Genomic DNA, 15,251 nt, shown 5'->3' on the forward strand with positions numbered 1-15,251 from the left:
ACAATTCACTCCTCTGTGTTCTTTCTTTTCACGATATGCAAAGAAAGAACATAGTCTTTAGTCTCTCCCACTGTTGTTACTATCAGCCACTTGCCGATTCCTAAAACTGTATCTCCAATCCTTACATCTTGCCCTAACTATACACTTCCTACAGAAATCACAGAGGTGGTGTATTTAAAACTGAAATTTAATTTATTAATTCAAAACCGACTGCTCTTTTCTATTCTGTCAGTCTTTAAACTTGAAGTACTACCATCTATCAGGAATAACAGGAAAACCAGTTATTCTTGGTTATGCCATGTGCCCAAATCTAATAAATCATCTGGTTATCTCACTTCCAGTTTCCTACTTATTCTCACTTGCAACTTCTCTCAATCTGACACCATCAACTTCATTTAGGCTTTCACTGGTAAACAAATCTAATGGTAAATAATTCGATTGCCAGTGCAGGAGATGCAAGAGACTTGGGTTTGATCCCTGGGTTGGGAAGATCCCCTGGGGTAGGAAATGGCAACCCACTCCAGTATTCTGGGCCTGGTAAGTTCCACGGACAGAGGAGCCCAGTGGGCTACGGTCCATGAGGTCACACAGTAGGACACGACTGAGTGTGCACACACACACACACACACACACACATACACACTATTCGTCTAATGAGTGATTTTCAAATTGCACGTTGTATACAGTTAGCAGGCTCTGAAATTAATTTAGACTGTGCAGGCTAGCATTTTTCAATGAAATTAGAATAGAGAAGGGCAGTAAGTACCAACCAAGATTGTTCTTTCCCTGGTCCCAATGTCAAATACATTTCTTTTTGTAGTGAGAAACGCTGATCTAGACGATTCTACTAAACATGGTAACTAGTTTTTCTAGCTCTACACTTATCCGCACCATCCCTCCTACAAGACTATTCTCTGCCCTGCTAAAGTGATGCAAATGGCCATTGCTTTACTTGTAAAACAAGATCCAACGTCACTGCCATTCACTCTAGAGTCCTTCCTAATCCAAACATAAATTTCCTCTCCAGTCATGCCCCATCTCTCTCCCCTCACTCTATTTTCCATTCAGATGGAAGGGTTCTCTGTACCCAAATACACATTCACTGACACTCAAAAAGCCTTTGACGTTACAGAGAGGAGGTGAGACTCACATTCTTTAAATAAACTATAATAATTTAGAGAAAGAACATAAGGGAGAAAAGAACAGAGAGCAAGAATGAGAAATTGAGCTGAAAGTATCAGGAAAAATGCTTATTTTTCCATTGTCTGTGAAGCCCATAGGAAATACAACAGTTGAGGGCTGAAGGATAAAATTGATCAAAGGCATTTGGGTGTCTGAAACTATGAAGCATATATAATAATAAAGGAAAACCCAACTACCATTTGAGTTAGTCAACCAGCAGGGCTTAGATACTTGAATTACTAGTGGCATTACAGCGTTTACTATAATATAGCATATAGACTATTTTGCAGTTATTATTATTACTAAGTTGTTAATGTAAAACTGTTGTTTTACGTTAAACATGTTGCAGTTTACCTACATCTAGAAAGCAACAAAATTTTAAAAAGAAATAGAGCAAGAATGATATCAACAGGGAAGTGATACACTTGAGTGGGGGTTTCTGAAGAAGGAAATATGAAATTATCTGCAAGAAGACAAAAATTACTTATGTTATTAGTGATATAAAAAGTGTGGAAGTGTTGGTTGCTCAAGTGTGGGCAACTCTTGGTGACGCCATGGACTATACCCAGCCAGGCTCCTCTGTGTGTGGGATTCTCCACGCAAGGATACCGGGATGGGTTGCCATTTCCTTCTCCAGATGATCTTCCTGACCCAGAGATCAAATCTGGGTCTCTCACTGCATTGGCAGGATTCTTTACCACTGGCGCCACTTGGGAAGCTCATAGCAGCTTTGGGACAGTTTTAAGACTGGTACACATACATGTGTTTTCTGATTTCCTAAATCTGGAATCCAGAAATGGTAGTACTGCTTTTCATTAGCTGCAGGGAGGAGAAATTCACTGTGAACTGAATGACATTCAGCACGTCTCCAAAGTTCCTGTAAGAAATCTGATGCTGTAAGTGCATTGTCTACTTCACAGCCCATGTAGAAATCTCTTGATTAAGTTAGAACATTCAGTCTTTTGTCACTGCTTTCATTCAATATGTATTAAGTCTTTCTGCACAAGACATGAGATTCCCAAACACAGACAGAATTTGCATTTTACTAGGGGAGATAATAGAGTTATGCAGTTAACTGGAGGACAAGGCAGCCTGGGTGAACAAAGAAAGGGCAAGCAGAAGTCACAGTAAAGACAGATATCCTGTCTGACTGGGACGCCGGGAAAGGCCCCATGGAAAAGACCACATAGTTACGCCTGGAAAGGTTGATTAAAGGCTGAACTGGTGAGAAGGCCAAGCACTAGTACTGACTGAGCAAAGGCATGGTGAATGGGAACAACAGTTGCAAGTTTTTTCAAGAAATGGCTTGGAAAATAATTTTATTCAATGAGTGGTTTATATGGATAATTGAAGTCAAGTCAGATGGGCACCATGTTGCAGAATGCCAATTTTTTTGTTTTGTTTTGTTAATAACTATTAGCCTTCATGAACAAGGAATAATCAAACTCTCCTTTTGGAAAAATAATGTGGTATAAATTGTATGATCTTATTAACTGTTGTTAACTCTAAGGCGGGACTATGATGGGTGACTGTCTCTCTTTCAACTTGCTTTTGATTTCAGTGTCTGTACATTGAACAGGTACCACTAATGTAATAATGTTTTTTATAATCTGGCAGTATAAAAAAATAGGTTAGGAGCAATGAAGAAAGCAGAAGCATGGAAAATAACTAGCAATCTTCTGGTGTACTGCAGGGAGTTTACGATACACATGGAAACTCGTGAAAAGATGTACTTGGGAACCGATGACTAGCAAGCAAGGAAAAAGAAACTGAAAGCTACAGCTCAGGTTCCAAGTCTCCTTGATGTATGACGTGAGCAGAGATGGAGGAAGTTGTGAAAGCAGATAGGGGATTTAGCAATAACAGGCTCCACTTTGTACGTAATGATCTGAAAATTAGTCGACTTTGGAGGGGAGGGAAATATCCAGCAAGCAGTTATAAAATTGGCATTTCATTCATTCCTACTTATCTGCCAAGCACTATACTGGTGACCTATGTAGTGCCCAGTCTCAAGAGGCATACAGAGTAGTAGTGGAGGAGACAATACATAAAAAGAACAATCCAATCATAGAAACACATCCAAGGTGTTATACAGTAACAAAAAGGAGCAGCACAAAGGCATCAAGAGAAGTTTCTGGGAGGAGGGAAGATATACACTAAGATTTAAACGAGCAGTGGGAATTAGACAGGTAATATTGAAGAGATAGGCAATAGAGAAAAGAATGAAAGAAAGGATCCAAGCTTAATGAAGAAAGGAAAGAAGAACAGCATGGAGTGCAGAAATTCCAGCATACAGGTCAGATTGCACAGCGTAACATTCCAGGTATGAGACAGCGGCCAGTGGAAAATGATGGGCCATGCAGCTGGGCATCTCTTCCTCCTTCAACACAGTGGTGTTGAAAAAAAGAACAAAGCATCAAGGAGTCAGTTGGTTCCCTTTGTAAAGGAGACTGGACTTCATCTTATAAGCAGTAAGCAGCTATCAAAGACTTTTAAGTAGGGGAGTGATGTGGCAGTTTCAATCTTGGAAAGAGATCTGGGTTAGAGACAGAGAAATTGGATTTATTACAGACTGGGGATGAAGCAAAGCTCTCAGATCGTATCAGTTTGATGTCACACAGCTTATGTCACTGAGCCATGACTGAATGTCCTGTTGTCTAACTTCATAAATAAGCTGTCTCCTTGCTATGCTCCCATTCAAACACTGTATTTTTTTTGCAAAATCATGGTGCAATGTATCTCTTATTTCTCAAAATAGCCATTCTACAGTTCTTATTTCATAAACTTCTCTTATAGCTACCTTTTTAAGATATATTTCAAACTCTGACCTAAAATAAAAACCATACATATTCTAAAACATTTTCCTTTTTGTGCCCCCTCGCCTTTTTGTTCATTAAAAATTAACTGAAAAGCAGCTGTGTATCATATATCATACAAGCTGATTCAGGGCATGCAGGGCAGTAAAAAACAACAACAACAACAACAACAATAGGAGTTCTGCCCTTTAAGAGTTAACATATAGCCTCATGAAAGAGTCAGACACAACGAATAAACTGGATTTAAATGGAAGTTCTGCACTGAGCTGTAGGAATACCAGGAAGAGAGGTTAATTTTTATTAGGAGCTTCATGGAAGAGGTGGTATTTGAGCTAGACCTTAAAAAGTAGATTTAGATAGGAATTTCTGAAATTTAGCACAGATATCTGCTTCACCCCAGAACCTGAAAATACCCCACATCTCTTTTCTGCAGATGGTCTGTTTTATTTTGTCCTTTCTGCTCTTAAATTTCTGAACATCTTGAAATGTTTTGAAAACATATACCTTATATTGATATGACAAAGAAAATACAGTAACAGTTCATCTGCAAACCTTCCTGCTCTAAACCAAAGAACCATGCTAGAACCTAACCAAACGCTTAGGTGGAAATATCAGATAGAAAGATACAAAAACTGGCAGTTCTTAAAGTGTCCTTGGTCCTGAGTAGCTGAGGGAGAAGATACACTCCCACCTCTGCAAGTTTTCACGATGGCAGTGACGGGGGTAGGATAGCACGGGGTGCCCATGGCTCTAGATGCACCCAATCGATTGCCTTCTCTTGGATTTTATTATTCATTCCCATTTACGGAAAATATCAATATTTTCTGTAAATATAAAATATATTTGATATTTGATCAAATATATTCCAAAAGACCAAAATATCAAGTTTTCCTCTCCAGCTTTAAAATCCCCATTTAGTGTGAAATAAACATTTTTGTTGTATATGACCAGAGCACAAAGTGGTTTTTACATCCCTTGTTTAAGCCCAAATTCTGGCCCTTTAAAAACAGCTGCCTGCTTTCTATATATTGACATTAATGTCTTTGTGCACATGAGTCTCAAGATTAGTAACAAAATCAAGCTTTAGTTTGATCAGTTCCTAGATACTCAAAACTGGCTGGAATCTGTTCTTAAAATCTGAATTACTACATTTTGCCTGAAGCATATATATTTGGTTAAGTTTATTCATTTTTGGAATTTTCCAACAAAATTTTTTTCAAACTTCTTATTCTTCTGTTTTCCCTATCTGATATTGTCCTTTAAATTTTACTTTAAATTTTTTCTGATGCCCTAATCCCTAAAATTTCCCCTGTTTTCCCCTCATTCTCTGGTATTGTTTACTTTTTGGGAAGAATGTGATTAGAATATCACATAGCTGTTTTATTCTCTCCTTCATTCTGGAAATCAGATTAGCATGGAATTTATTATAATTCACTACTTTATATCCTAGTCATCAGGAACAGTTCCTAACTAGAAATCACACAATGTGTAAAATAAATAAATAAAATAAGAACAGAAATTTAGTTTCTGATTACAGAATATTTGTGAAAACTCATTTTTTCTCAATTTATTTTTTTCCTAGATGCTACCGCTCACTGGGGAGTCACAACACTAGTAGAAGTCTGTGATTATATCTTTTATAAAGAAAGAAACTGATGGTTGTAATTAGAATGTACATTCATTAGTGAATTGATTTTCCTTTTGATGTGTTTTGAATCTTATCAATTTTCCTTAATTAGTCTCTTCTCTCCTGAGGGATGAAGGATGAAATCTCATTTGTGTTTATAACGAAATGAAAATCATTACCTTAATAGAATTTTCCCCATTTGTATTATTTGGAAAATATCTGAGGATACTGAAAGTATTTTCTTCTCTTGTCTTCAGATGGTCTTTCATTTTTTTCTTATGAAATACAGAAATCCTTCTCTCCAGTCAATATCCACATATGTGCCCTACTGATTTAGTTTAGATATAATTTGTGTAAAACTGCAAAGAAATAATACTACTTCTGAGCACTTTCATATCTAAAGTTGTTTATTTATCTCAACAAATTTGAATTTTAGCATTAACACTAAATGGGGCTTCCCAGGTGGCGCTAGTGGTAAAGAACCTGTCTGATAATACAGGAGACAGAGTTCAATCTCTGGGTAGAGAAGATCTCCTGGAGAAGGGAATGGCAACCCACTCCAGTATTCTTGCCTGGAGAATCAAGGACAGAGGAGCCTGGCGGGCTACAGTCAATGGGATCGCAGAGTTGGACACGAATGAAGCAACTTAGCACACACAACACTAAAAGGAATAGATTAACTAATTAGGGACAGGCTAAGAAAAGGACTCTGGAGTTACTATTCCATCAAAGTTTCCAGCTCACACTCACTGAACAACTTTGTGATTGGAGGTGTCTTATAGAAATTCAATCTTCTAACAATGAATAAGAAGCAATATGAGCAAGAAAGATGAAAGGAAAAAAATATTCAATGACTGCCTTTCATGAGAGACCTGTGCTGTGCTATAACTTCATCCGAATTATAAACTTAAAAAGCAGATGCTTTCCTGGGAGCCTCCAGAGCCATGGAACGCCCTTCTCTATGTTGCCTTTTAGCCCAGGAGGCTGACTGTATGGACTTGATCAATAATTTCCCTTGCCCTCTAGTTTCCCGTAGAGTTTGGCCAATGGAGTGTCCCAGCAGGGCGCTGGCAGGAGGGCAACATCAAGGTTTTGCTTGGCTCCACCCCACAAGAGCCCCCTGGACTGCCTACGTCTCTGAATTGACAGCCATGACTCCTTTCATGGAGCCACGATGAACTAGAAATGTCTCTCCTAACAGGTTTTCATAACTGCTTTCTCTTCTTGTCTTTAGGGACTGGAGGATGTATAACAGCTCTGGTGCTACAAGATCCAGGTTATTGTCCTAGACCTATGATTTCCCAATAACCACACTTTTGTAAGTAATCTAATGTGTATATCTACCTAGATACATGTAAGATCTGTATGTATGTATATGTACACTTATATACACATGTATACACACATATGGGGCCTTCCCTGGTGGCTTAATGCTAAAGAACCCCCCTGCCAATGCAGGAGATGTGGGTTTGATCCCTGGGTCAGGAAGATCCCCTGGAGTAGGAAATGGCAACCCACTCCAGTATTCTTGTCTGGAAAATTCCATGGACAGAGGAGCCTGGCGGATGACAGTCCATGGGGTCCCAAAAGAGTCAGACGTGACTTAGGGACTAAACAACAACACAGTACATACATACACAGTGGTTAAAGAGACCGTGTTTTTCTTCAAATCTTCTAAGCTATGGCTTTTAAACATCCATGTTTTTCACAGCTTATTAAAATAAAACAAAAACATTAATTTGATGAGAAAATGCTGTGCTGTGCTGTGCTTAGTTGCTCAGTCGTGTCTGGCTCTCTGCAACACCATCTACTTTAAGCCTTCCCGGCTCCTCTGTCTATGGGGATTCTCCAGGCAAGAATACTGGGGTGCCATGCCCACCTCCAGGGGATCTTCTCAACCCAGAGATCTAACCCAGGTCTCCTGCATTGCAGGCGGATTCCTTACTGTCTGAGCCACTAGGGAAGCCATGATGAGAAAGTTAAAGAAAGTGACGTCGCTCAGTCATGTCCAACTCTTTGCTACCCCATGGACTGTAGCCTACCACGCTCCTCGGTCCATGGGATTTTCCAGGCAAGAGTACTGGAATGGGTTGCCATTTCCTTCTCCAGAGGATCTTCCCGACCCAGGGATTAAACCCAGGTCTTCTGCATTGCAGGCAGACGTTTTACTGTCTGAGCTACCCGGGAAGTCCATGAGAAAATATCTGTTATATTTTGGCAGCTTAAGTGACCAAACAATAATATAGTCACTATTACCTCATTTATGGAGAAGACAGTAACGTAGGATTTTAAGCCTTTACACTTACACAAAAAAGAATCTTGTGCAGACATGATCAGTATTTGGGACGACCCATATCTCTCCATGTTTGTGCAGGTCAGGTGAGGTGATCACTGTAAAGGGAAGAAAAAAATTAAAGAACTATTTTATTCTAAATACTATATCCCTTTTCTTAGAAATCCAAAAGCAAAACTGCATGTACAAATTAACATATGAAAAATGTTTCATCTTATTAAACTATCAAAAAATGTAAATAAAAACAGTGAAATGCCAAGTAGCAATTTTATGTTTGGAACACACTTAGCATAACAACAATAGGAAGGAAATCACTTTGTATTTATGATGGCAAACAGGTCCTGACTTGGGAACTAGGTAGAAGGTAAGCTAGCATCCTCTACAACTACCAAATATTGAAAAACCCAAAAGACAGTTAACAGTGGTTACCAAAACTCCCAACAGAAGAAGAAAAAATGAACTTTTAGCCAAAGTCAGATTTTAAAGCAAGAACAAAGGAAAGTATATGATATTGTAAATCACCTATCAATTTTCTATCCCAAGTTCAGAAAAGAAGAATAATTTCAGTGTAGGAACAAGAAAGACTTCCTGGGTTATCTACTCAGTGCTCAGTTCATCTTTCAGATTTTTCATGGTATTATACATTCAGACACCAACATAAAGAGGAAGGGGTATAGATGAACAATAGAGATGAACAATACTTGATCAGAAAGAGATAATTACTCTTCTGAGATAGCTGCCAAGAATAAAATATAGCACTGTTTGAAACCTTGCCAGTTGTGCTCTTTGTTTTAACCTTTATGATCTCTGTTGTATTTTCCATCTATGCTCTTTGAGATGGTCCTAAGGAAGAAAGCTTTCACTAGTCTATTATGAGCATTTTGTAAACACACTTAAATTCTTAAATACTGGTAAAATTGAGAATAAATGCTATGAGGACTATAAAACTTTCAACTTACCTTCACATAAGGCTATGCATTTTAAGTTACGGCTTTGCAGGAACTGGGATTGCTGTCCTTTCTTCTGTGACTAAATTCCAAAAGAATTTAAAAATTAGAGTAAAAATGGAACAGTCACTCAAGTGAAAAGAATCATCATTAAAAAGTAATCATCACTAAGATAGCACCAGAGTTTTAAAAAATGGCCTTTCTCAACTAGCAGTAATATCCTTGAGTTATCTCTTAATGTCAATCTATATTTGTTACATCACTTAATTTCTGTACATAATCATAATTAAATCACTTTCAAAATAAGTGACCTGAAAATACTTAAAAGTAGCCACAACACAGAATCAGAACTCAAATTTTAGTTTTACTGGAAGTCTAGCATCTCTGTTTAGAGGGAAACAAAGCTGCATTATCTTTTCAAACATTACAATCAATTTTTCTAGATCACCTAACTATTCAAAACCAACCCATTTTTATAACACATTAAGCCACAGAGGTTTCAGAAACATCTCATTTAGAAAATCTGGGGGTTTGTTTTTGTTTTCAGATATTAGCTTAGCTACACGTTTTTTAAAAAAAAATCTAAAGTCACATTATTCATCAGATGGATTTTAATTTGTCCAGAATGCCTGTTTTCTCTGAAATAACAAGGGATTTGTGCTTGCTCTTCTCTATGCCTGGAATGTTCTTTCTTCCAGAGAGCACCATGGCTCATGCACTCATCACTTATTTACTCAACCCAATAAGTTGAGTCAAGGTTCTTTACTCAACTAGAACCTTCTCCGAGTATTCTTTCCCCATCATCCCATTTAACATTCATTCAAGTTCCATCTTCAATCGATAGCATTCAGCATCCTCTATCCCTGATTTTTATCCAGATTTACCACCATCTGATATTTTACTAAAATAAATATTTAATTAATTTATTAAAGTTTTCCTGGATGTGGACCATTTTAAAAGTATTTTTTGAATTTGTTACAATATTACTTCTGCTTTATGTTTTGGTTTTTTAGTCTGTAGGTATGTGGGATCTTAGTTCCCTGACTAGGGACTGAACCCTTAACCCCTGCACTGGAAGGTAAATTCCTAACCACTGGACCATCAGGAAGTCCCATATTTAATTTATTTATATCACTTAGTAGAATGCAGGTTTCAAGAGGATTTGTCTATTGTAGATTATCACTATAGCTCAATGACTAGGAGATGTCCAGCATTTTAGTAGAAGCTCAATAAATATTTGCTGCATACTGATTGAATAAAGGCATCTGGATGATTATATTTTAGGGTGAGTTTTGTTTCTGTATGAGTAATGCCTAAAATAATTTTGCAGATTTAAAAAGCCTGAGTATTTATCAAAATCTTGCTGGCTAAGAACGCTAGAGTTCACCCATCAGAGACAGTCACCCAAGTTGCTACAATACCTGTGATGCGTTGCTGTTTTTACTGCTTGAAGCCGGCTCATCCTTGGCTGACACCTTCTGCTTCTTGTTCATCCCTAAAAACATTAGCAAAGTAATAATTTAGGGACAAAGCTGTATGATGCAGCTCAAAATACAATCCATCTACACTGCCAAGTTCCACTTTAGGCAAAGGCTTGACAGCATCAAGCCACAAAGGCTCCTGAAGACAAAGGGCTCCTGAAGGATCAGCCACTATGCCCTGAGCAAGGAGGGTGGAAAGTCAGTGGGTTTGGAAGTTCTGGTCAAGTTACAAAGTGGAAAGTACAGTTTGTTTTTCTTTGTGTTGAAAAGAAGGATAGGCTCACCTCTTGCATAAAGTTGATATAATCAGAAAATTTTTAAAACTTGATTTTAAAAGGCTTTTAGGACCAAACTTTCATTCTTATCATCTGGTGATAAGAAAATAGATAAGGGGTGGGAAATAGGAATGATTTAAAAAAGATATTAATACTGCCTCTTCATGAGTGGCTGATATATGCTCAATACCTATAGAGTTTACTATTCCTCCTAATAAAGGAAAACCAAGTCCTTTTGTCTAAGATACTCACAAATCTTACCAGACTCTGTTAACTCCATGGCTTTTTTACTGTGAAATATTTCAGACAAAATAGAAATAAAATTCCTATCTGTTTAGAATAGGTAGATGTGTAGCTATACTTAAAAAAAAAATGCTCATCTACTATCCTGAAGTTGAGACTCCTGTTTATTGCTGTTTCAATAAAAGGCTTAATGAAAATGGGTAAAGTCTATCGGCCAAATTGCAAATGGTGTGACATAAGCATTTTCCAAAGTAGACATTCCCCCAAAGATACACAAGTAGGTGGAGTCAAGTTGAGAAACAGGCCTAAGGTTTCAGAGACAGTTCTGAAGGAAGTGAAAGTGTAGTAGTCGCTCAGTCATGTTTGATTCTTTGCAACCCCATGGACTGTCGCCCTCCAGGCTCCTCTGTCCATGGGAATCTCCAGGCAAGAATACTGGAGTGGGTAGCCATTCCCTTCTCCAGGGGATCTTCTCAACCTAGGGATCGAACCCAGGTCTCCTGCAATGCAGGCAGATTCTTTACCGTCTGAGTCACCAGGGAAGCCCTATTTGAGGGAAAGGCAGAGGCTATTATATGCACCTCCTATAGCTACAGCCTTCAAAATCAAGTATGGAGGTACTTGAACTTATGGTAGAGGTTCTTACTTTTTCTTTTCAGATCAAGGACACTTAAAGAATTGGATGAAATCTATGGATCCTCTTTCCAGATAGATGCACATTCACACAGACAAATTTCACATTCATTTGTATCCCCCCTTTCCGTGAACCCATCTAAAGAGTCTGTACACCAGGATATGAAGCAGAAAATCACAGCACTTGTGTTTTTCTTATCTATGCTGAGGTTGCATTTAGTTATTAAACCTGGTTTTATATTACTTTTTTATTGTGTTTGGTTTAGGAAGATTTAGAGTCTGACTTAAGCTGATTTGAATCATCTTCTCCACTGAACTATGTTATTTTCTTTCCTATATTATCTTATTCTTCTGATATTTATTTTCCTAGTGTTATTTGGGCATATTGTATTTTCAAAGATCACTGCAACAATATTTCTCAACAATATGCTTTTCAACTATGTGACTTCGCTGCTCTTTCATCAGGAAATGGAGTCTAATTCCCCAGCCCTTGAATCTGGAGGGCCTTGTGACTGCTCTGACCAGTATCTGTATATGGAGAGTGGCACCATATGACTTTTGACGCTGAGTCATAACAGGCATACATGTCCTCTTAGGACATGTACTCTGGAAAAGGTCAGGATAGAACTCTGAGAAACCAGATGCTGTGGCTGAAAGAGTATGAACTTGGACAAAACAATCAGAGAGGTGAGCCTCGTTAATGCTCCCCTAGTTATTAGACCTCTCTAAGTCACCTTTCCTATAACATGACGATCTTGAAACTTACATACAGGCACCACATGAGCAACATCTCCTGAAGCTGTTTAACGGAATCATGTAACCACACACACACACACACACAAGCACATAAGCAAAACCAACTACATATATGCAGGCATACAGAAGGCCAAACATAAAGCATTTAAAAGTCTAAAGGGAAATGCACTCAACACTGAGACTGTAGGAAAGGAGGAAAATTTTTCATCTGTTATTTTATACCATTCTGTGTAGTTTCAATTTCTTTTTTTTTGGAGGCTAATTACTTTACAATATTGTATTGGTTTTTGCCATACATCAACATGAATCCACCACGTGTGTACATGTGTTCCCCATCCTGAACCCCTCATCCAGCTCCCTCCCCATACAATCCCTCTGGGTCGTCCCAGTGTACTAGCCCTGAGCACCCTGTGTCATGCATCGACCCTGGTCTGGAAATTCGTTTCACATATGATATTATACATGTTTCAATGCTATTCTCCCAAATCATCCCACCCTCGCCCTCTCCCACAGAGTCCAAAAGACTGTTCTATACATCTGTGTCTCTTTTGCTGTCTCACATACAGGGTTATTGTTACCATCTTTTCAAACAAAGAACATAACTACTTTATATTTAAACAATACATTTTTGTTTTTAAAAAAAATCTGATCAAAGTGAAATATTCCAAAGAAATATTGCAAAGAAAAAAACACCCCAAATTTTTACTACCTAAAGATTATAGATGCTAACAATTTGGTAATCATTCTTGCCATATTTTGAATTCATGAGGCTCCTCCTTAGCACATGCTTTCAATTTATTCCAAAATTAAAACAATCTCACCAAAATATTAACAACAAATTGTCAACAAGTAGAATGGTTTTGAGGGTGTCTTTCTAAACCTAAGTTTTCCATATCATTTAAAACTTTTTTATGGGATATATAATAATACAACCCAATTCAATGGACATGAATTTGAACAAACTCCAGGAGACAGTGAAAGACAGGGAAGCCTGGCGTGCTGCAGTCCATGGGGTCGCAAAGAACTGGACATGACTGAGTGACTGAACAGCAACATAATGATCCAAAGGTAAGAAGTTGGCATGCTACAGAATTACATTCAATGATAGTGGATTAATCTGTATATAAACTTTGCAGTTATCTCCATAATACTTTGTACATACTATATTATCAATGTTTCGTGTAGATGGAATAAAAATAGAAATGATTGAAAATTAAAAGTAACATTAAAATTTGTCAATTTTTGAAATTAACAAAACATATATTCCATGTTATACACTAGGGGAAATATTATAAATCTTGGCATGTGAGCTTTGTTTTTATTTCTGACACTTATCAAATGACACTTATCAAATTTAATACAAATACATCAAATAAGCTTTGTTCACTTGATAAAAAGGTTGTATAGCTCAGTTGGTAGAGTCTGCCTGCAATGCAAGAGATCTGGGTTTGATTCCTGGGTTAAAGAGAAGGAAATGGAGAAGGAAATGGCAAGCCACTCTAGTATTCTCGCCTGGAGAATCCCATGGACAAGGAACCTGGCAGGCTACAGTCCCTGGGGTTGCAAGAGTCAGAGACAACTTAGTGACGAAACCACCACCACCACCTGGAATATACAACGGTAAAACCCTAATAAATTTGAGGTTAGAAATGGAATACAAGCTTACCTGAGTAACCAAATGATATGCTTGACATTGGACTAAGATAGATTCCACTTCCATACATTGCACCGTGGAGCTAAAATGGAAAGAGGCAGGAGAGGAAGCTGTCAGTTCATGGTTTTAAATGTTAATATTTCACAAGAGAGGACCATCGTCTCATGCTGGAACACTTAGCTCTTAGAAAATGTTTAAGCCTTTATTCCAAGGTCTATTTGGAATTGAAGAAGAGTACTAATATCTTTGTCCTTAAAGTTAAGAATGCATTGATATATGGAAAATGACAGCCAAGGAAAAAACATCCTTAGAAAAGATTTTCCATCCTATCGATGACAGAGAGTCACTTAGTATAATGTACTGGAATAGTATGTTAATGGCTCTAAAACACTGAAAACAGGCTGAAACATCTATGACAGAAGGTTGATTAGGACTCATCTATTTGTGTATCAATAAAATATCCTATTCAGATTTTCATTATACAACACTGTCACCCCATTTTCCTCCTTCAAATTTTTCAAGTTACAGAGTGCTTTATTAACTGAAACTCTGACTAGTGTACTACTCAGAACAATTAAAATTCTCTAATATTACTTCCATGTTTAAGGCCCTCATACCCTTTTACTGTGCACCAAATATTAATTCAATCAATTTGTATTTATGGACATTTATATTTAATTGTAGGGCTTCCCTGGTGGCTCAGAGGTTAAAGTGTCTGCCAGCAATACGGGAGACCCGGGTTGGATCCTGGGTCGGGAAGATCCCCTGGAGAAGGAAATGGCAACCCACTCCAGGATTCTTGCCTGGAGAATCCCATGGACTCGGAAGCCTGGTGGGCTACAGTCCATGGGGTCACAAATGAGCAACTTCACTCACTCACTCACTGAAAATGAGTGGGGTGGAACGCTGGAGATGAAGGGCATAAAGATGAGGACCACACCCACTATACCCTGCTCATGTGCTGCCCTGGGGCTTGAAAGGCAGATAGCCTATGGCTTTTTGGTGTCCAATCTCCACTTCTCCACTTTGTTTATTCTTAGCCCCACCTTTTCTTCTGTTGAAGTATTCACAGTGAGACAGGGCTCAAGAAATGTGTATTGGATTAGTAGAGAGAATTCTTGTAAGGTTTTACCTTTTTGGGGATCATCTTTTTCTTGTCATTGTTGTTTAGTCGCTAAGTTGTGTCTGACTCTTTGCGACCCAATGGCCTGCAGTGTGCTAGGCTTCCGTGTGCTTCACTACCTCCCAAAGTTTGCTCACACTCATGTCCATTGAGTTGGTGATGCTATCCAACCATCTCATCCGCTGTTTCCCCCTTTTCCTCCTGCCCTCAATCTTTCCCAG

At 38.2% G+C, this 15,251-nt stretch overlaps 1 protein-coding gene across 3 annotated transcripts in view; it reads right to left on the reverse strand.

The window, feature by feature from the left end:
• The window catches only part of PARP8 (poly(ADP-ribose) polymerase family member 8), a 196,041-nt gene that overhangs the window by 7,397 nt on the left and 173,393 nt on the right, over positions 1-15,251 (reverse strand). For all 3 annotated transcript variants that reach the window (XM_061393566.1, XM_061393565.1, XM_061393567.1), the window contains 4 exons: positions 13,920-13,989; positions 10,287-10,360; positions 8,878-8,947; positions 7,932-8,016 (listed from right to left, as the gene is read on the reverse strand). In XM_061393566.1, the coding sequence (XP_061249550.1) occupies positions 7,932-8,016; positions 8,878-8,947; positions 10,287-10,360; positions 13,920-13,989 (299 nt within the window). The remainder of the gene's footprint in view (positions 1-7,931; positions 8,017-8,877; positions 8,948-10,286; positions 10,361-13,919; positions 13,990-15,251) is intronic.

This window comes from Bos javanicus, chromosome 20 (genome assembly GCF_032452875.1).
Source record: "Bos javanicus breed banteng chromosome 20, ARS-OSU_banteng_1.0, whole genome shotgun sequence".
In the NCBI taxonomy this organism is placed as follows: Eukaryota; Metazoa; Chordata; class Mammalia; order Artiodactyla; family Bovidae; genus Bos; species Bos javanicus.